This window comes from Euleptes europaea, chromosome 1 (genome assembly GCF_029931775.1).
Source record: "Euleptes europaea isolate rEulEur1 chromosome 1, rEulEur1.hap1, whole genome shotgun sequence".
NCBI classification, from domain to species: domain Eukaryota; kingdom Metazoa; phylum Chordata; class Lepidosauria; order Squamata; family Sphaerodactylidae; genus Euleptes; species Euleptes europaea.
In genome coordinates, this window is record NC_079312.1 from 27,074,023 (window position 1) to 27,096,780 (window position 22,758).

Genomic DNA, 22,758 nt, shown 5'->3' on the forward strand with positions numbered 1-22,758 from the left:
CCAGCGTGAGCTGGCGCAAGAGCAGGGGCTCCGAACCAAGTTCGGAGAGCCGCACTCAACGGGCCAAAGAGCCTCATGCGGCTCTGGAGCCGCAGTTTTGAGACTCCTGGCTTAGAGGAACCCATGGAGGTTCTGAAAACTTTGAAATTTTCAGTAGTAAAGCTGGTGAAGGTAACAGGCCTGAATTTCCAGGAAAAAGATATTTATGCATCCCCCCCCCCCAAAAAAAAAAAACCTGGAGACTTCTGGCTTCCTGTAGGTTGAGCTTGTATATTTTATGTTGAGCTTGTATATTTTATTCTCTAATTTACAATTAATTTGCACATTGCTGAACATTTGAACCATAACTATTTCTTTGGTTAACATTAGTTACTTTACAAAAGAGATTTTATGTACAGGTAGAGTATCCCTTATCTGGATATCCCATATCCAGACTGATCCAAAACCCTTTGAGCCGGCACGCAGGCAGATCCACGTTGCCTGCTTTCAATGTTTCCTCTCAACTGAAAAAATAAAATACACTGCATCATAGGCGGAGACTGAACGCCTGCCGGTATTAGTTTGTTTGTTGTTGCTCTTGTTTAACAGCTGATACAGGTATTCTGCTGAGATAGTTCAATGTACACAAAAATATTAAAAATATTATTTAAAAATTACATCCAGGCTATGTGTATAAGATGTATATAAAACATGAATGAATTAGGGTCCCATCCCCAAGATATCTCATTATGTATATGCAAAAACTCCAAAATATTCCAATGTACAGAAAGATCTGAAATACAGACCACTTCTGGTCCCAAGCAGTCCGAATAAGGGATACTCAACCTATATACACATCTGATCAAAACATAAAGGCTGCATCCTAAGAATGCTTTCCCACGATCAAGCCCCATTGAATAAACGGGAATTATTTCAAATTACATCTGCTTAGGACTGCTGTCTAAGACACACTGCCTAGGCTTCCCTTATGCATACGCTGCGACTAGAGCATACCATGCACCAGAGGCCCAGGGTGACCAACAGGCAGAGGCAAGGAGCTTTCAGATCTGTATAATGTACATGCTGAAAAGGAATAACAAGGAACTTATTAACCAGTGTAAATACTTCTCGGTCGATGATTTAGTTCAGACCTCTGACTTCAGCAAGCCCAGAATCCATCAGGCCCTTTCTGTTCCAGCTCACTTTCCATGTCCGTCACCACCAGATCAAAGCTACCCTCTTCTTCTCAACCCACCAACTGTATGTTTGCTTCTAAGGCTTTATTCAATGTTCCCTCACTCACTCCTGGCGGAACAGACATGGCTCAGGGGCACAGCCCACTCTTTGCATGCACAAGGTCCCAAGTTCAGTCCCCAGAATGTCCAGTGAAAGGATCTCAGGATGTAGATCTTGAGAAAGACCTTTCTCCTCCTGACAACATGCAGAACCAGTGACTTTGAAGCTAGCTACATGGGCCAGTGGTCTGGGGAGGGGCTGTGGCTCAGTGGTAGAGCACCTGCTTGGCATGTAGAAGGTCCCAGGTTCAATCCCTGGCATCTCCAGTTAAAGAGACTAGGCAAGTAGCTGATGTGAAAGACCTCTGCCTGAGACCCTGGAGAGCTGCTGCCGGTCTGAGTAGACTTTGATGGACCAAGGGTCTGATTCAGTACAAGGCAGCTTCATGTGTTCATGTGTCTGACTTGGCCCAACCCACACATTAAAATGGTGGTAGAAAGTGCCACCAACTTGAAGCCAACTTATGGCAACCCCATGGGGTTTTCAGGGCAAGAGACGTCCAAGGTGGTTTGCCATTGCCTGCCTTCGTATCACGATGCAGGGGCCATGGCTCAGTGGTTGAGCATCTACTCGGCATGCAGAAGTTCCCAGGTTCAATCCCCGGCATCTTCAGTTAAAGAGACTAGGCAAGTAGCTGATGTGAAAGACCTTTCTTCGCTTGAAACCCTGGAGAGCCGCTGCTGATATGAGTAGACAATACTGATTTTGATGGACCAAGAGTCTGGTTCAGTATAAGGCAGCTTCATGTGTTTCACTTGGCCCGACTCACACATTACAATGGGGGTAGAAAGTGCCACCAATCTGAAGCCAACTTATGGCAACCCCATGGGGTTTTCAAGGCAAGAGACATCCAAGGTGGTCTGCCATTGCCTGCCTCCGTATCACGATGCAAGGGCCATAGCTCAGTGGTAGAGCATCTGCTTGGCATGCAGAAGGTCCCAGGTTCAATCCCCGGCATCTTCAGTTAAAGGGACTAGGCAAGTAGGTGATGTGAAAGACCTTTCTTCACCTGAAACCCTGGAGAGCTGCTGCCAAGGGTCTGATTCAGTATAAGGCAGCTTCTTGTGTTCATGACTGGTGTTCCCTGGAGGTCTCCCATCCAAGTACTAACCAGGGCCAACCTGCTTAGCTACCAAGATCAGGCCAACCTGGAATACATTACAATAGTAATAATCAATACAGTTAATTGTATAACTCTATTTGGTTTATTTCAGCTGGCTTATGTTTGGAAAATTAGTAGCCTGTCCTGTATCCAGTTTAATAGCCTTTACTGTATCCAGGTCAGAGATGTCTGTTGCTAGATCCTAGAAGGAACTGGATAAAACATGTTTTGGGAAATGCATGAGAACTCTATTCTTGAAAGCCTCCATGGCAGAGTCTCTGGTGCACTATCAAGTGAGAACTGCGTCGGAAGTTCTTCCCACAGCAAGGGCACTTGAAGGGTTTCTCCCCGTTGTGGATTCTCTGATGCATAAGAACATTGGAGCTCCTGCTGAAGCACTTCCCACAGTCAGGACACTTGTAAGGTTTTTCTCCCGTGTGAGTTCTCTCGTGTGAAATCAGATTGGAGCTGCGACTGAAACATCTCCCACAGTCAGAGCATTTGTAGGGCTTCTCCCCCGAGTGGACTCTCTGGTGGACAATCAGCTGAGCCTTCTGGCTGAAGCTTTTCTCGCATTCGGCACACTGGTAGCTCTTCTCTCCCGTGTGCGTCTTCAGATGCTGCAGGAGGTGAGAGTTCTGCCCGAAACCTCGCTCGCAGTGAGGGCACGTGTAGGGCTTCTCACCTGAGTGGGTCCTCTGATGTTTGATGAGGGCCGACGTGTCCCCAAAGCGTTTCCCGCATTCTGGGCAAGGGCAGGGTTTCTCTCCTGAGTGGGTTCTCTCGTGGATTACCAAGTGCGAGTTCTGGCGGAAGCTCTTCCCACACTGCACACACTTGAAGGGTTTCTCTTCCACATGGATGCTCTGGTGTTTGACGAGGGCTGAGGTGGTCACAAAGCTCTTCCCGCAGTCATTGCAAATGCAAGGCTTCTCCCCCGAGTGGACCATCCCATGGAGGAGGAGGTGGGAGTTCTGATTGAAGCTCTTTCCACAGTCAGGGCATTTATAGGGTTTTTCTCCTGTGTGGAGTCGCTGATGGATATCCAAGGCAGTCCTGGTGACGAACTTCTTCCAGCAGTCTGTGCAGTCGTAAGGTTTATCCCCTGTATGAATCCTCTGATGCCTCCTCAGGTGGTAGCTGTCCCCAAAACTTTTCCCACAGTCACCACATATAAAGAGCCTCTCTTCTGCACAGGTTCCTTCGTGCGAGTTCTGTAGGAAGCTTAAATTTACCTCCTCTTGCGCAGAGTTTTCTTCATGCGCCATAAAATTTTCCAGCTCCTCTATTTGGGGTGTGGATTCCCGCTCCCCGCTCTCTCTCGAAGAACTGTCTTCCACCTGTTTTAGCTTTTCCCAAATATCACAAGTGCCTCTGTGGTCATGATTCTGGGAGATGTTCCACTCAGATCTCCTAATTTCCAACTGCAGCTGATTCATTCCTTCAGTGTCTGTTTTCTGGACAGTCTCCTTCTTGCTTATTCTCCCGGTATCTGCTGGAATAAACAGAGCCATGATATTGGTGGTGATTTATACCCCAAAGCTGCCAAAAAGAGTCTTAATTCCATGACATGGGAGACTCTAACTATACTGGGCTGGATCCCATGACTCTCTTCCACTAAGCTGATTCCATGCTGCCGAGTCTTCCTCCAGCAGCAAAACACATCCTTCAACAATTAAATACTTTTTTTCCCATCAGAGGAAGACTTTAACTTTCAGAAAAAGTCTTTCTGTCTCTTTGTGGAAAACAGTCATGAGATCCAACCACTGTGATCAAGGTGACACAAGACACAGCTGGATTTGGAAAATGAAGGTTCAAATCTCTGCTTACTGCTATTTACTGGGTGCCCCAGGACAAGTAGCTATATTTTGACATAATCATCTTTCACTACTGTGATCTTTGGAATTCAGTGCCGCAGTATGGTGATGGCCACTGCCTGTCAAAAAAGGGGGGGCTTAGACAAATTTATGGAGGACAGATCACCTACTGTGATATTCACCATGGTAGTTAGAGAGCCTCCATGTTCAGAGGCAGTCTGCCTCAAAGTATGAACTGCTGGGGATGATGAACAGGGACAGGCTGTCGCCTCCATTCCAAAACAAAGAAATCAGCATGCATACATACCTAACCCCCATAATTCCACAATGGGCACAAAGTACACAAAATAAACAAAGGCATGCATATTTGAATAAGATTTAGAATGTCTTGCTTTAGTACAGAATTTGACAAACACGAATGAATAGAATAGCACTAATAGCATGTATAGAGACAAATTCCTGGAATGTTTGTTTTAGGTTTTGGAGAAATGGATTCAAGCCAACAGGCAGCCTTGCTCCACAAACCAAACAGTTCCAAGGTAGTCGGCAGCAATCCAATGTTTTGCACAGCAAACTGAGCTTTTAAACATTATACAGGAGACTGATCTCATATACAGTTCAGTTTGATCACTGCTGCACAAGTCAAACAGTGCAAATCAAACCACTTTGTAATATTTCTTCTACGACTGTTTCCCTTTGGAAAAAATATTATGAAACAGCAGTCTCGTCCTATGGTTTTAACTAGAAATATCCTTCTTAGCATATGGATATGGAATTATTTATTTATTTTCTTCATTTGTACCTCGCCTTTCTCCTCAATGAGGACCCAAAACGGCTGACACCATTCTCCATTTTATCCTCGCAACAACTCTGTGAGATAGGTTAGGCTGAGAGACTGGCCCAAGATCACCCAGTGAGCTTCCATGGCACGAGTGGGGATTCGAACCCCAGTCTTCCAGATACTAGTCCAATACTCTGATTCTATGACCTAAGGCAGTTCATGAGAAGGAGGGAACCTTGGCCATCTTCTGGGCATGGAGTATGGGTCACTGGGGGTGTGGGGGGCAGGTAGTTTGGAATCTCCTGCATTGTGCAGGGGGTTGGACTAGATGACCCTGGTGGTCCCTTCCAACTCTATGATTCTATGACTCTTAACCACTAACTACACCATGCTGGCTTTGATGAAAGGATTAGACTTTGCATATATGATTATATCCACCTGCTTTGTATTTAGCCTTTAGGGTTTTTAAAATGTGTTTATTTATTTTAGCTCTTGCTTGGTGTTTGCTAAGAGGAATAGATATTACAATACAAAGCCCAAACAGCCTTATACGTTTTAGAGAATAACAATTATCACTATCATCGAGATTCCTTCCTGTAATAAATAAATTTATACATTTATGCCCTTCTCTAAGATCAGCAACTTTTGACAATTAAAAAGCCAAACTACATCAAAATTCTGAGCAAGAGATCAACAAACAACCCATCTGCATAACAGAAAATACACAACTCAGCATTACTGATGATAATAATAATAATAATGAAGAAGAAGAAGAGTTGGTTTTTATATGTTGACTTTCTCTACCACTTAAGGGAGACTCAAACTAGCTTACAATCACCTTCCCTTCCCCTCCCCACAACAGACACCCTGTGAGGTAGGTGAGGCTGAGAGAGTGCAACTAGCCCAAGGTCACCCAGATGGCTTCATGTGGAGGAGTGGAGAAACAAATCCAGTTCACCAGATTAGCCTCCCGCACTCATGTGGAGGAGTGGGGAATCAAACCCGGTTCTCCAGGTCAGAGTCCACCGATCCAAACCACTGCTCTTAACCACTACACTATGCTGGCTCTGTCAAGTTGCAACTGACTTGTGGCAACCCCAGGATAATGGGGTTTTCAAGGGAAGAGATAAGCAGAGGTGGTCTGCCATTGCCTTTCTCTGCATAGCTACTCCAGTCTTCCTTGATGGTCTCCCCTTCAGGTTCTGACCATGGCAGACCCCACCTTGTTTCTGAGCTCTCATGAGCTCAGACTAGGCAGGGCTATCCAAGCTGCTATACACTGACATGTTGGTTACTAAGGGAGCCACAGGCTGCAGATCCCTGCTCTAAGGAGTTCAGGATGGCTTACACCGTCCCCCCAGACTATCAATCTTCACAACAACCCTGTGAGGTCTAAGCCTAGGGAAAGTGGCTGCAAGCATAAGAACGCTTGCCTGGGTGGGATCCCAGCTGAATAAAATGGCACTTACTCCCAGTGTTTGGTCCAAGGTCTCTCCGTTTGGTCCAAGGTCACCCCAAAGTCAACGTAACCCCAAAAGAACCTGAGATCTGTATTCTGCTCCAAGCTAACATAACTGCTTGCTCACCTGAGCTGGTGCCTTTCAGAATTATTCTTCCTCCTGGAAAATCTAGATTTGGGGAAGGAGGCTGTCCTACTGGCTCCATCTCCCAGGAGACCAACTCGAGTTACAGGAGGAAAATCCTGCTCAGAACAGAAACGACAGGCAAGATCAACTGTAGTTATATACATTCTGCTTTATTTAGTAAATTAGTACACATCTTGTCTGATTTTGTCATGGCTTCTGGTTTGGGCAAATAAAAATCACTGGGACCTACTGTGGCCCAGGATTGTACAGTTTACTTTACAAATAATGCATTCTGGTCCTTAGCATTAAATAATTTATAAAAGCTACCACCCACACTACTCCTATTTTTTTCTACTCACAATTCTAAAAATGAGTTAGAATTTCCACTTTACCAAGAAGTTCTGAGGCTGAAAGGTACTGGCTGGATATTCGGCATTATTTTTACGGATCTAATGTGGATGCTACTGTCATCCGCGTTAGATGATCATCAGAGGCCATTTATGCACGGGAGGTTTTGCGTTGGATTTTTTTCTCTCTAGATGCACCTTTTCCCAATCCGAATTCTCAAAACTCTGCATGGGGGGGCTTACTGTTGAGTCTTGAGAATTTGGATGGGGAAAAAGTGCATCTCTGTGTGTGTTAAGTGCCATCAAGTCGCTTCCAACTCATGGCGACCCTATGAATGAAAGTCCTCCAAAATGTCCTATCTTTGACAGCCTTGCTCAGATCTTGCAAACTGAAGGCTGTGGCTTCCTTTATTGAGTTAATCCATCTCTTGTTGGGTCTTCCTCTTTTCCTGCTGCCCTCAACTTTTCCTAGCATGACTGTCTTTTCCAGTGACTCTTGTCGTCTCATGACGTGACCCCCCCATTAATACACATAGTAATAGGGAATACGATGGGGGATGTACTAAAACGAATGACAAGTCAGCCCATTAGAAGAAATGGGAGAGGCTGCCCAGCCCATTGAAGATAATGGGAGAGGAGAGTGTCGGTTGACTTGCATTGACTCCATTGAAATACATTGTGCGTGTGTTAAGTGCCGTCAAGTCGCTTCTGACTCATGGTGACCCTATGAATGAAAGTCCTCCAAAATGTCCTCTCTTTGACAGCCTTGCTCAGATCTTGCAAATTAAAGGCTGTGGCTTCCTTTATTGAGTCAATCCATCTCTTGCTGGGTCTTCCTCTTTTCCTGCTGCCCTCCACTTTTCCTAGCACGACTGTCTTTTCCAGTGACTCTTGTCGTCTCATGACGTGAACAAATCCAAGGCAAAACCTCCCGTGCGTAAATGGCCATTATGCGTCGGCCACGCATTATATACTCGGGACTCTTCAGATCCAAATTAAGGTTCAGATTTAAACCACTGCTGCCCCGCATTTTCTTTCCAGCGGCTCTCCAGTATTTCTCCCCCTCCCAATTTTTTGACGTGCCCGGAACAAAGGCCACTTATGCACGGGAGGTTTTGCCCGGGATCTGCCGCTCTCCAGATGCACATTTCCCCCTTCCGAATTCTCAAAACTCAAACAATAAGCCCCCCGTGAAGAGTTCTGAGAATTCGGATCAGAAAAAAAATGTGCATCTAGAAAGCGGCAAATCCAAGGCAAAACCTCCCGGGCATAAATGGCCAAAAATAAGCCCCCTCCCCATGCAAAGTTTTGAGAATTCGGATCAGAAAAAATTGTGCATCTAGAGAGCGGCAAATCCAAGGCAAAACCTCCCGGGCATAAATGGCCAAAAATAAGCCCCCTCCCCATGCAAAGTTTTGAGAATTCAGAGCAGAAAAAATTGTGCATCTAGAGAGCGGCAAATCCAAGGCAAAACCTCCCGGGCATAAATGGCCAAAAATAAGCCCCCTCCCCATGCAAAGTTCTGAGAATTCGGATGGGGAAAATGTGCATCTGGAGAGCGGCAGATCCCAGGCAAAACCTCCCGTGCATAAACTGCGCCTGTGCTGAGAAGGCAGGGCGGAGAGTCCCTTGGAGACATGAGAAATCACCTTCTGGGCCCGCTGAGGACTTTCGGGTTGGAGGTTTCTGCAGCCGCTTTTCCGGCGCCTCCGCCGGTCGCGCGCCTCGGAGCTCCTGGCCGACGCTTCCGGTCAAAGGACGGGGCGGGATTGGCTTCCGGGTCTGAGCCTCCCGCTCCTTGCCTAGGAAAACGCCTCCGCGCTGCTGAGCCTGGAGAGGGGAAGTCGAGAGGGGCGTCGACGGAGAAGGAAGGCGCGTACGCAATCAGCGGAGCCCCCTGGTGGCCGCAAGCGCCGGTGGCGTTTCTCCCAAGACCCCGGAAGTGTCTTTTTAAAAAAATTAATTGAAAGATGGCCCAGGCTAGCCTGATCTCGTCAGATCTCAGAAGCTAAGCAGGGTCGGCCCTGGTTAGTATTTGGATGGGAGACCACCAAGGAAGTCCAGGGTTGCTGTGCAGAGGAAGGCACTGGCGAACCACCTCTGTTAGTCTCTTGCCATGAAAACCCCAAAAGGGGTCGCCATCAGTCGGCTGCGACTTGACGGCACTTTACACACACACACAATTGAAAGAATCAGGCAAATTCATGGTGTCAAGTTGGTTCTGCCAATGGCTGTTAGTGCTGAAGGCTCAGTGAATCATCCCTGTTCATAAGCAGTGTACCTCTGAGCAGCAGCAGGAAGCAGTGGCTAAGAAGAAGAATTGGGGTTTTTTTTGCCAACTTTCTCCACCACTTAAGGAAGAACCAAACCGGCTTACAATCACCTTCCCTTCCTCACAACGGACACCCTGTGAGGTAGGTGCGGCTGAGAGAGCTCTGAGAGAGCTGAGACTAGCCCAGCTGGCGTCATGCATAGGAGTTGGGAAACAAATCCAGTTCACCAGATTAGCCTCTGCCGCTCATGTGGAGAACTGCGGAATCAAACCCGGTTCTCCAGGTCAGAGTCCACCAGGGTTACCAACCTCCAGGTATTAGCTGGAGATCTGCTATTGCAACTGATCTCCAGCCAATAGAGATCAGTTTGGCTGCTTTGGCCATTGGACTCTATGGCATTGAAGTCCCCCCTCCCCAAACCCCGCCCTCCTCAGGCTCCACCCCAAAAACCAGTGGCTTAGAGGGACTTGTCAACCCTAGAGTCCACAGCTCCAAATCACTGCTCTTACACTACACCACGCTGGCTCTCATAAGAACATAAGGAAGGCCCTACTGGATCAGACCAAGGCCCATCAAGTCCAGCAGTCTGTTCACACAGCGGCCAACCAGGTGCCTCTAGGAAGCCCCCAAACAAGACGAGTACAGCAGCACCATCCTGCCTGTGTTCCACAGCACCTAATATAATAGGCATTCTCCTCTGATACTGGAGAGAACAGGTATGCATCATGACTAGTATCCATTTTAACTAATAGCCATGAATACCCCTTTCCTCCATGAATATGCCCACTCCCCTCTTAAGGCCTTCCAAGTTGGCAGCCATCACCACATCCTGGGGCAGGGTGTTCCACAATTTAACTATGCGTTGTGTGAAAAAATACTTCCTTTTATCTGTTTTGAATCTGTCACCCTCCAGCTTCAACAGATGACCCCGCGTTCTAGTATTATGGGAGATGGAGAAAAACCTCTCCCTGTCCACTCTCTCCAAACCATGCATAATTTTATAGACCTCTATCATGTTACCCCTTAGCCACCTTCTTTCCCATCTAAACAGCCCTATGCGTCTTAACCGCTCCCCATAGGACAGTTGCTCTAGTCCCCTAATCATTTTGGTTGCTCTTTTCTGCACCTTCTCAAGCTCTGTAATATCTTTTTTTAGGTGTGGTGACCAGAACCATAGTTGACAAATGAGATTCCCCGCTTGCTCAGAGCAAGCCAGACAGAGTGGCATTTTTACAGCTTCTCCATTGCTCAATATAGCTGCTATTGCCAAACCCAGCTTCCTCCTGCCCACCAACGGCCCTCTAAGGCAGTGAGCTCTGTGGAAATTTCCTGGTAAGTGAAAGGGCCAATCCATCCACCCCAGGGCTTCTTACAGCAGCACCCTTCATCCACTCACTTCCATTGGCTTGTGTGGCCTAAGGGGAGAACTCTGTCCAAGCTTCTGTTGCTGTTCAAACTGTGGAAGGCAGTCTGGAGCACTCTCCGCTTGTATGGGAAAAAGTAGGGGAGGGGGTGCACTGGAGGCCAGCTCAGTTTCTGGCAGCTGACTTGAGTTTCCTCTCTCCCTCCCAGTATGGGGGGGGGGGGTCATCTGCTGAAGCTGGAGGGTGAGAGATTCAAAACAGGTGAAGGGAAGTATTTCTTCACACAATGCATAGTTAAACTGTGGAACTTCCTGCCCCAGGATGTGGTGATGGCTGCCAACTGGAAGGCTTTAAGAGGGGAGTGGACAGGTCCATGGAGGATAGGGCTACTAGTCAAAATGGATACTAGTCATGATGCATACCTATTCTCTCCAGGATCAGATGAGCATACCTTTGATGATATCTAAAATGAAAAAAGGAGATATGGATTTATGTTGGAAATGTGGAATGGAAAGAGGCACTTTTATGCATGTATGGTGGATATGTAAAAAAAATTAAAAGCTTTTGGAAAAAAGTAATTAGGGAAACTAATAATTTGATTAATGGTAGAGTTTTGTTTATTGGGAATTTTGTTTATTGGGAATTCCACAAAAAAATATGTGTAATAATGACAGGGTTATTTGTCAATATAGTTTTGCTGCTGCAAGAATTGTAATAGCTAAAGTTTGGAAGCAAGTGAATAAACCTTCAATTTGTGACTGCAGAGAGAAATTATGGATGTATATGAGGATGGCCAAACTAACTGAATTCCTATATGGAAAAGATATGGAAGAATTTAAAAAAACTTGGGCAAAGGCCGTCACATATTGGGATAAACTGGCAAAAATGGATTTTACTACTTTAATTAGTGAGTTATAGAAACTCGTTTTAATATTCTTATATTTTACTGTTAATAGATATTTTTAAAACTGTTAAGACACTTCTTCGGAAGTCGGGTGATGGGCCACTTTTTTAAGGTGGGTGGAGGGCAAAGGGATATCTTTTTGGTCTTTATAATTTTGTAACTACGAATGTATTAATAAGTATATATAGATACTCTTTTGTATTTTATTTTAATTTTTTATATTACTTTTTATTGTATTTGTTTTTGTTTTATGTGTTGTTATAAAAATTAATAAAAATTTATATATATAAAAAGATGAGCATACCTATTATATTAGGTGCTTTGGAACACAGGCAGGATAATGCTGCTGCAGTTGTCTTGCTTGTGGGCTTCCAAGAGGCACCTGGTTGGCCACTGTGTGAACAGACTACTGAACTTGATGGAACTTGGTCTGATCCAGCATGAACGTAAGATGACCCCGCATTCTAGTATTTTCTGCACCTTCTCAAGCTCTGTAATATCCTTTTTCAGATGTGGTGACCAGAACTGTACACAGTATTCCAAGTGTGGTCTCACCATAGATTTGTACAAGGGCAGTATGATATCTGCAGTCTTATTCTCTATGGCCTTTCTTATGTTCTCTTCTTCTGCTGGCAACTACTAATTCCCCAAGCAAACCATTTTTCTAGTACATCATCTCGGAGCAAAACTTTGGTTGAGCCTAGAAAGGTGCTTTCTGCTCATGCTACAGGGGGGGAAAAGCACAAACTTCATTTGCATGACGTTTATTGGGACATCTGTCGCACAGACTACAAGTACAATAACGTGCTGCGCAAGATCACCAGCTGTAAACCACACAGTGTTTGAGAGCAAATAAATACACTCAGATGTTTGTTTTTTAAATAAAAGGGCACATTAACGTTTTCCTCACTGGCAGAATGTCCCAAAGATATTCAGATGTGCATAGGAAAGGGCGGGCTGCCTGGATACAGGATGAAATATGGGTGTTAGGATGCTGTGCTGCACTACTGAGATAAGACACTCGCCAAGAGTATCAGGTATATGGTTGTTGTGCAAATTAAATGCATGCAGACAAGAACAGGTGTTTCCCTTCCATCTCTCCCACAAGGCCGATACAGAAGAGATTTATGGTGCCGTGTACCTTCTTTCTTGAAAGATTATGGTCCCCTTGTATGATTCCCTCCAATCCTAAAGGTCCTGGACTTAATATTCTTGAAGCATACCTGAGATAAAACTTGCTGAACAAATTGGATACTTGCAAATTCCACCTACCTGGGATCCACCACCATTACTGTCAGGCTGATATTACATATGTCGTAGTGGACAACACATTCACTTACTCCAAAGCACTTGAACTGAAATGTCAACCGAGGGAAGGAGCCCAGCCTTTGCAGGGGAGTGTATTTGCCATCGGTTGGCTACCAAAAGTGCAAATGTGGTGCTCCAAAGGCCATTTAACTATCCCTGCACATGGAACGCCCCACTAGTGAAATTTTACCAACACATACTCTGAAAGGGGCGCCACCTTTCAATGCAGTTTGAACCCTGAAGGTTAACTGAATGCAAGAGAGGCACTGTTTTTCCTAAAGCACGAGAGAAATTACTAACTTAAATTGTGTTACAAGTGTGTCTGTATGGGGAGGGAACGACCGAGAATATTATATTTAATTCAGCTTTAGACTTTTGGATGCAAGGTCCTCACTAAAAAAGTCTGGCATTTAGAAACAAAAAAGTGGTCAAAGGCAACTACAGGTATCTCCAGCCACAGATGGTATTTAAAGCCTTTGCTGCAAGGAGTTTAGAAAGCTTCAAACATTCCCAGATGGACGTGGCCAGTGCCCCACATCTTAAAATCTGCTTATTCCGATGTTTCTCAGCCTCGTTGATTTGGCTAGAATTTGCCTAGGCTACAACAAGGCAGTTCAAATAGAACTGTGAAAATCGCATCGTCCAGGAAAAGTAGCATGTGAGCTCAATGAAAAACATGAGATGGTAGATACACTGGCCTTTTATGCAGGGACGTTTCCCCGCGGCCACACCAACCCGACTACTGCTTCCAGGCTTCCTTTTGATTATGCATGCCTTTTCTGACCGTCAGAGGTCACCTCACTCTCCCTGTGCGTTTTGCCTGCATTTTCCAGATTCTGGCTAACACCGCACCTGGAAAACATGGGCAGAACACGCAGGGAGAGCGAGGTGACCTCTGACGGGAGGAAAAGGCATGCATAATCAAAAGGAAGCCCCAAAGCAGTGGGTGGGGGTGACCGCGGGGAAATGTCCCTGCATAAAAGGCCACAGTTTGCATGGTCAGCAGCATTTTATCTGTGGAAGTCAGAAGTGTTTCAAATCAGCTTCTTGAGGCCCTTTAGTCCCCTCCCCCCTTTTGTTTGACCTTGTGCAGTTTCTTTTCCCTCTCAGCGGGTACCAAGAATGTTGTTGCAACATCAGATAAAGAGCCAAAGACACTTTGAGCAGCAGCAGGGAGGGCTGCTTGGAAAACCACGGTCAGCCCCAGTTGGTCTCCGTGTCCACGGCATTGAGCTCTTCCGTGAATCGACTGAGGAGGCCCATCTCTCGCTCAATGGTGTGGACTCGGTCCTCGATGTTGGTCACGGCCTTCAGCAGCCCATCCACGAGACCCTTCAGCGTGTCCTGGTTCATCAAGATCTTTCGGAGAGCCTCTTGGTTCTTCAGGATGCCATCTGCCCGGGACAAAATACATACTTTTAAAAGGAAAGGGACATATCTGCTGTCATTCCTGGCTTGTCTGGTCCCACTGTTTACCCTCTCTTTCTCTCTCTTTTTTGTTTTTGTTTTGCTGTTCATGAACACATGAAGCTGCCTTATACCGAATCAGACCCTCGGTCCATCAAAGTCAGTATTGTCTACTCTGACCAGCAGCGGCTCTCCAGGGTCTCAGGCAGGGGTCTTTCACATCACCTACTTGCCTGGTCACTTTAACTGGAGATGCCAGGGATTGAACCTGGGGCCTTCTGCATGCTAAGCAGATGCTCTACCAGTGAGCCACAGCCCCTCCCCATATATATCTTCATATATGTATCTGCCAACTGAGCATAATCTCTGATTTGTGAATAATGGTACCCTGCCTCTCCATATAAATATGTGCAAGGCACCTTTTAGCAAATCCCAAAAAGCAAAATGGACATAGATCACGATGGGTAGCCATGTTAGTCTGTCTGAAGCAGTAGAAAAGAGCAAGAGTCCAGTAGCACCTTAAAGACTAACAAAATTTCTGGCAGGGTATGAGCTTTCGTGAGCCACAGCTTACTTCTGCAGAAAGCTCATGCCCTGCCAGAAATTTTGTTAGTCTTTAAGGTGCTACTGGACTCTTGCTTTTTTCTAGTAAAATGGACACTTGGTGAAATGCATTCTAGTTCACAGAAGTTGTGTTTCAATGAAACCTTTAAAGCACCGTTTCTGCAAGGAGTAAGATGCAGATAACTCACTAAATGTATACAGTCCACAGATCTAGGCTTGTTGATTAGACACAGGGGAGATACTGCAGCAAGTAGAGAACGCCAGGCCTGTGACATGTAAGGAATGGGAATCTAATCTCATCACCATGGACTCTTACCAAGCATAGGCAGCTGCTGATCTCTGTCACCGCCCAGATGGGATGCCTCAGAGGCCATCGAAGATGCTGCCTGCAGTTGTTGGGGTGAAAGCGGCAGCTGGCTGTGCTTTGAGACTACATCCGATGCCTTTGGAGAGCTGCCTTGATCTTCACTGGCTTTAGGACATTCACATGCCGCTGAAAAATGTAATCATGACTTAAATCACACCTCTGATATGGAATAACTGCCTGGCTGTTCCAGGTTAAGAACAGCATAGGTGGCAGAATCTCTCCATCCGCAACACATTGCCAGTTACCCTTCAATTAGGTTTCTAGAACTCATGGTTTCTGAGCAAACGTGTGTGGCAAGGGGCGGCAAGGAAACTGGTTTGAAAGGGTTAATGGGGCTTAGCCAAGTGATTCTAGTCCCTAGAATAAGGAATCTAAACAGTACATAGGTACAAAACAGAAAGTTACTCTACACACGTCTTACTAAACTGCAGTGCCAGGAATACCACACTTAGGGAACTTTCACACAGCCCCAATAATGCACTTTCACTGCACCTTAACAATAGTTTGCAAGTGGATTTTGTCAGTTCACACAGTAAAATCCACCTTCAAAGTACATTGAAAATGGATTGAAAGTGCATTATTTGGGCTGTGTGAAAGTGCCCTTAACATTATTCCTGCACATTTGATTGAGTCTCAAGCAGAACTTTTTCACTGGACCTCTTTGGGGCTTTTCCTGAGCTGGGAGGAATTCAGAATGTATCCACGCAGATGTGGGTGCATATAGTTTGTTTATTTACTATCATTTGACCAGCAGAAGTGCATATAGACAACTGCTTCACACAACAAAACGTCCAGCAATATACTGATGCACAGCTGGTTTTGAGGGTTTCAAATCTCAAAATCCAAATGCTCTGAGCCTTCACACTTAAAAGCTGCTATTTAAGAAGAGTTGGTTTTTATATGCTGCTTTTCTCTACCTTTTAAGGAGAATCAAACTGGCTTACAATCTCCTTCCCTTCCTTTCCCCACAACAGACACCTTGTGAGATAGATGAGGGTGAGTTTGGAGAGAACTGTGACAAGCCCAAGGTCACCCAGCAGGCTTCATGTGGAGGAGTGGGGAAACCAACCTAGTTCACCAGATTAGAGTCCGCCACTCATGTGAAGGAGTGGGGAATCAAACCTGGTTCTCCAGTTTAGAGTCCACTGCTCTTAACCACTACACCAGAACAGCTTGGCACTCTGAAACCATGAGAGCCAGAAACTTGGCAATTAAAAGAAATGGGTGTCAACAGGACCACTGAGCCACACCTAAGTCCACGGGCACCCTTATTGCATCCCTACTGGTGCCAACACTTCACAAGACTGAAAAGATAAAGTCCACAAACATTTGGGGTTAGAAATGCTAGCATGCCAGGGCCATCCAAGTTGGGTGGGGTAGCTACAGTCTGCAATAATGCACTCTAAAAAAACAGCAACTGCTTCAGCTTTCCTCTGGGTCGTCCTTGCTTTTCCAACAGACCACTTCAGCATATTCAGAGTGCATTCCCCTCGCTCTCCAACCACATCAGCCCGTCTTGGGCAGAGTTCAAGTACATGGCTCTCAGGTTCAAGCATCTCTCATTGGGTGGTGTCTCCAGGGCCGGTGCCAGTCATTTTTGCGCCCGAGGCAAGACTAACGACTTGTGCCCTCCCCATTGCTAACCAATTTTCAAAAACAGATGTCTTGTAGAAAAATAAAAACGCAAAACTTTTTATAAGACATTCTGATTAATTATATTCCTTAGCACTGTTGTGGTACTTATCTTAAAATTATATATATAAATTGTCAGTTGCACTTTCCCCCCCACCCCCAGAAACGAATCTGTTTAAAACTGTCCCTCTGGCCAGTTCTGAGGACTGTGCCCTAGGCGACCGCCTAGCGGGCCTAATGGAAGCACTGGCCCTGGGTGTCTCCAAGCACCTCCACTTTAGAAATGGATAGGCTTGCCAGGTCCCTCTTTGCCACCGGCGGGAGGTTTTTGGGACGGAGCCTAAGGAGGGCAGAGTTTGGGGAGGGGCTTCCATGCCATAAAGTCCAATGGCCAAGGCTGCCCTTTTCTCCAGGGGAACGGATCTCTATCGGCTGGAGATCAGTTGTCACAGCAGGAGATTTCCTGCTGCTCCCTGGCAGTTGGCAACCCTAGGAATGGACCACAGGACACACCTCTGCTTCAGAGCCACCTGTGGGCAGGCCTTTGCCAAAGACCTTCCACCATCCTTCTCCATTGGGACCTTATCACACACCAGTAGAAAAGGGCCAGAGTCCAGTAGCACCTTCAAGACTAACAAAAATATTTTCTGGCAGGGTAGGAGCTTTCGTGAGCCACAGCAAACTTCTTCAGGTATCTGAAGAAGTGAGCTGTGGCTCACGAAAGCTCCTACCCTGCCAGAAAATATTTTTGTTAGTCGTGAAGGTGCTCCTGGACTCTGGCCCTTTTCGACTACTGCAGACAGACTAACACGGCGACCCACTGGGAATTATCACACACCAGTGCCACCTCTGGGAACCGGGGCCGGCCCTCACCCAGTTCCACCTGCAGGTCCTCCTTCAAGGCCAGGGCGCACTGCGCCAGCGCCCTGAGCTTCTCCCCCAGCTCCTCCAGCCGCTCCGTCCGCCCAGCCATCCCGGCCCCCTTTAGCCAGGACCAACCGCTCCCAACGCCTTATATACGTTCCAGGCGGCCAATTGGATCGCACGCCCGCCACGCCCCCCCCCGAATTCTAGCTTCCCCCGGCAGTCTTCCCTCCGGTCCGCATTCCAGTTCTTGGAGGTCGCGCTTCCTATCACTTTGCGTTAGCCTGGAAAGTGGGGGGAGGGGGGCTAGGTTGTCTTGTTACCCTTATCTCGCCCCCTTTAAACATCGGAGTTGGTGCCATCAAGTTTCCTTAAATTTTAATTTATTTATTTTTTTAAGGGGAGAAGAAGAAGAAGTTGGTTTTTATCTGCTGCCTTTCTCTACCACTTAAGGAAGGATCAAACCGGCTTACAACCCCCTTCCCTTCCCCTCCCCCGCAACAGAAACCCTGCGAGGTAGGTGGGGCTGAGAGAGCTCTAGGAGAGCTGTGACTAGCTCAAGGTCCCCCCGGCTGGCCTCGTGTGTAGGAGTGGGGAAACAAATCCAGTTCGCCAGGCTCGCCTCCACCGCGCATGTGGAGGAGTGGGGGAATCAAACCCAGTTCTCCAGATCAGAGTCCACTGCTCCAAACCACCGCTCATAACCACTACACCACACTAGGGAAGCAGAATGCTAAGAGAATGTCCTTCCCTTCGCAAAAATAAACTGGAGATTTGTGGCATCATAAAGATTTTTATTCTGCCATCAACTTTCCTGGACTTTTGAGCTATCCATGAACGTTTTATTGTTAGAATAAAATCTGGTTAGTCTATAAAGTATCCCAAGATTCTTGTTTTTTTTTTTTTTTTTTTTGCTGCAACAGAATAACTTGGTTACCCCCATGGAATTCTTTCCGACACATCCATACCATACTAACTGTAGAAGAGCTTGTTTTAAACAAGATTAAGGCATTTTCCACTCCCCCCCCCCATTCTAGTAGAAAATCTGATAACATTCCAGACTCATCTGGAATGGCAGCTGTGCCCTAACAGCTGAATGACATCCAGAAAATGAACAGGTAAAGTCCCCTCCTTCAGCAATCTAAATGGATAAATGTTTCCAATTCTGGATTTCTGCCCTCTTGTGCAGCTATTAATCACCCAGAAGCCATAGGAGGAGAACAGATGACACCCCTTCTTGTGCTAGATAAATCTAGGCTGCTGTGAGATACCTCCAGGTTTCCGTTGCAGAGCAAACATTTATTTAGCAACTTACATTTTTAGCTGGCTTTTCCAGCCAAAATCTAAAACAGCAGAAATCAATGTTGATTAAAATGACAATTTTAAATCCACTGCAAAATGATCCTTAGAGATGGATCCAGGCACGATGATGGAGGAGCGACGGTTTCCCTCTTTAACATCAAATAGCAGCTGTGGTGCAATAGTGCAACCCTAAGAAGACTTACTTCAGTTTAAGCTTATTCATTTCAATAGGCTTAGACTAGAGTAACTCTGCATAGGATTGCTTTTTTTAAGCAGGAAAAGGGTACAGGGGAAAGTCATACCTCCCACGAACCTCCCTCCCCTTGTTAACCTGTGCAATATCCAATCTCGGCTGTCCAGCTTTTTCTCGGCTGTCCAGCTTTTTTTTGGCCCTTGGCTGCTACAAGCCTCCTTGCGAAAGCTGTGTTTTCCCAGACTTCTTCTAAGATATTGTCGAAGGCTTTCACGATTAGAGTTCATCAGTTCTTGAAGGTTATCCGGGCTGCGTGACTGTGGTCTTGGTATTTTCTTTCCTGACGTTTCGCCAGCAGCTGTGGCAAGCATCTTCAGAGGAGTAATACTGAAGGACACTGAAGTGTTACTCCTCTGAAGATGCTTTCCACAGCTGCTGGCGAAACGTCAGGAAAGAAAATACCAAGACCACGGTCACACAGCCCGGATAACCTACAAGAACTTCTTCTAAGAGTTTCCATCCCCACAGAAAAGTAGAACCAGCAGGACATTTTGAGTTCCAAAGGCAGTGTCTCCTTTTATTGAGGTTAGCCGACCTCAGCAATGGTTAATAGTACAATAACAACAATAATAAAGTATATTACAATAGTGATCATCATTTTAAAAACACACAACCTAACAAAATCCTGTGCTTCTGAGTTCCGGAGGCAGTGAGCTCCTTTCTGAAGACTCCATGGCATTAGTCTCCCAAGTAATACAAACAGCGCTGAAAAACAAGAAGCAGGAAGGCAGACAGACAGACAGCAACACGTACAGAAGCATCAGTCAGACAACACAGGGCCTGGTCCAAATTCTTAGGCTCCTGAAGCAACACTTATGAACTCCTGCAGTCAATTTCCTTTTCTGCAGGCAGCCACTCTTCATGGTACCAACGGGAGAGGAAGGGAAGACCTGTCCTCCCCAAGACAATTATTTCGACATCTTGTACAGCGTTTTAGTGTGCAAAGTGAACTGTGCCTTTTTTAAAAAAACTTTTACATCACAGCTGTCCATTCTGATTCCTATTTCACAGAAGGGAAACAGAAGCGAAGAGATAGTGCTCCCCCCCAAGTCAATTTGCAATTCTGGCGGAATTTGAATCCAAGTCTCAGAGGGCCCAAAGTTCAGTTCCAGTCTCCAAAGTTTTAATTCCCATTTCATCAAGTGGGCACCACCAGTTCCTCCAGAAAGAACTCTTTCCATAAAAGCAAAGCTGTCATCCTTATCCAAAGCATACTTACTCAGGAGTAAACCTCACTGAACTAAAACGGCCATACTTCCAACCAAGTAGGTATACAGGATTGCAATTGTATCATCCCCGAGCAAAATCTGCTGGTTGGAGGTGTCTATGTGGACACATGTGTCATTATTATTACTTTTCCAGGTCTCATTGTTTGAAACAATGTGGTTATGATCTTTGAAGGAACGGAATATTCAACCGCATGCGGAATTTACATTCTGAGGTCTTCCACTCGCCTCTTTAGAGTTCTTGGTCTCTCTTTTCTATTCTATTCTTACTGAGTTTACAAAAACTCTTGCCTCAACTTAGAGTTTGGAAGCTAAGTAGGGTCAGCTATGGTTAGTGTTTGGATTGGGAGACCACCAAAGAAAGGGTTGCTATGCAGAGGCCGGAAATGACAAAATACCTTCGCTCCTGCCTTGAAAACCCCATGAAGGGTCGCCGCAAGTCACTTGTGACTTGATGACACTTATTATATGTTGCAAATATTAAGCTCATAACAAAACAAGCAAAATCAAGGTGAAATGAGGGCGAATCCACGCCGCATTTTTCAAATGTTAAATTGCAGCCACGCAGGAACCAGAATTGGATCAACGTTACTGTGTGTGTGTGTGGGGGGGGTTAGTTCCCTCCATGCAGTTTTCATGCTATTTGCCCCTCCCCCAGCTCAGGTCCAAACCATGGTCCCATAAGGCTATCATTTAAAGCTCAAAGTGGGAGAGAATAAATCTGTGGTCACAATCCAGTTTGGCCCAGACGTTTGTGCAAAAGATGATGCAAGAAATGTGCACAGACCTATAGAGATGCAGGCTAACCCTATGCATATTTATATGATGCAACTAGTCTTGCTTGCCAAGGGCAATCCAGATTTGTTGGTAAATCACTTTCCCTGGTTTTGCCTTTTCAGTATATAGATTTGCTAGAATTTACAAGAACTGCTTGCTGTAGATCACTGGTTCCCAACCAGGGGTCCACGAGAACTAAATTAAGGTCCGCGAAACAAAGTTATAAACCCATAATAAATTACTATTTTCAATTAAAAGTTCTCTATTATAAAAATATATATTCAAATATTATTCTAAGTTTAATGTTTAACTAACAGTTATGATTAAAGTTTATTTTCAAATTCTCAGAATTTTTATTTTGAACCTTGGGGTCCCTGCACCGAACAAAAAAGTCCTAGTGGTCCCTGGTCAAAAAAAGGTTGGGAACCACTGCTCTAGATCATTGTTTTGCTGGGATGGGGGAAGGGTAGGGTCGCCAGGTCCCTCTTCACCACTGGCGAGAGGCTTTTGGGGTGGAGCCTGAGGAGGGCGGGATTTGGAGAAGGGAGGGACTTCAACACCATAGCATCCAATTGCCAAAGCAACCATTTCCTTCAGGGGAATTGCTCTCTATAATAGAAGATCTCCAGCTACTACCTGAGGGTTGGCAACCCTAGGGAAGTGTAGGAAGGCTTTGAATGAAATCCACAAGCTCCACCCCCTGGTGCCCTTAATTTAGCCCCTCCCACTGGTCCTCAGAGGCCACACCCCCACCTCCGTTCCTGCAGGGTGCTGTAGCAACAGTTCCGACGATTCTGAGTTAATTTGTGAGCCAGGCAACTGAAAGGATATACACACCAATCAAGAAAGTGCTCAGGAATCTTATGCCCTTAGTACAACCTACAAACAGTATCGGCAGCTTCCTACACATGTCCAACTGCAGCAAATAAAGAAAAAAAGGGGGGTTACCGTACTTGTATTCCCAGCGATGTATTAAGAGTTTGAAAACGTTATACAAAATACTGTTTGCACTTTCTATGTATTCCCACTGATGTATTGAGAGTTTGAAAACATTATAAAAAATACTGTTCGCACTTTGTTTGGCCCCTTTAGCTGTGAAGACATTTTCCAACCATTTATAAGCCATGGTATCCAAACACCCTTTTAAAGCAATGTTTTTTATAACATTTTCAAACTCTTAATACATCGCTGGGAATACAAAGTGCCGTAACCCCCAAAGTCTATGTTCCATGATTTTTTTATTAAAAAAAGGACCCTCCCCCAAACCTTCCCTTCTCCTTATGCTTATGAGAAATGGCATTGCCAACTGGCCTGAAGAAAAATGCCCTGCCCTTTACAGAGGTTGAATGGTTCTTTTTTTAACCAGGTGATGCAATTTACCTCCATGTCAGGAAAAGCTTCAGCTGTCCATTTCCACACATTGCGTCTCCGTTTAAAGGGGCAGGGCATTTTTCTCCAAGCCTGTTGGATCCCCTCTCTCACAGGGTTGCTGAAATAGGGCTGGCCCAACAAAAGACGTAAAGAAAGCTGTTAGATGGCCTAGGATGATGGTAACACACAGTGGATTATTCCTTTCACTAACTAAAGCACCCTTGGCCAGTGAAGTCTC

The 22,758-nt window shown here is 45.7% G+C and overlaps 1 protein-coding gene and 1 non-coding gene across 2 annotated transcripts in view; both read right to left on the minus strand.

Moving 5' to 3' along the window:
• Window positions 1-2,625: 2,625 nt before the first annotated feature.
• Window positions 2,626-22,758, minus strand: part of LOC130474010 (zinc finger protein 850-like) — a 31,751-nt gene continuing 11,618 nt past the window's right edge. The window contains exon 5 of the mRNA XM_056845690.1: window positions 2,626-3,398. Within this exon, the coding sequence (XP_056701668.1) occupies window positions 2,626-3,398 (773 nt within the window). The remainder of the gene's footprint in view (window positions 3,399-22,758) is intronic.
• TRNAA-AGC (transfer RNA alanine (anticodon AGC)) lies at window positions 14,412-14,483 on the minus strand. Its single transcript has one exon. It is a non-coding gene; the product is annotated as a tRNA-Ala (tRNA).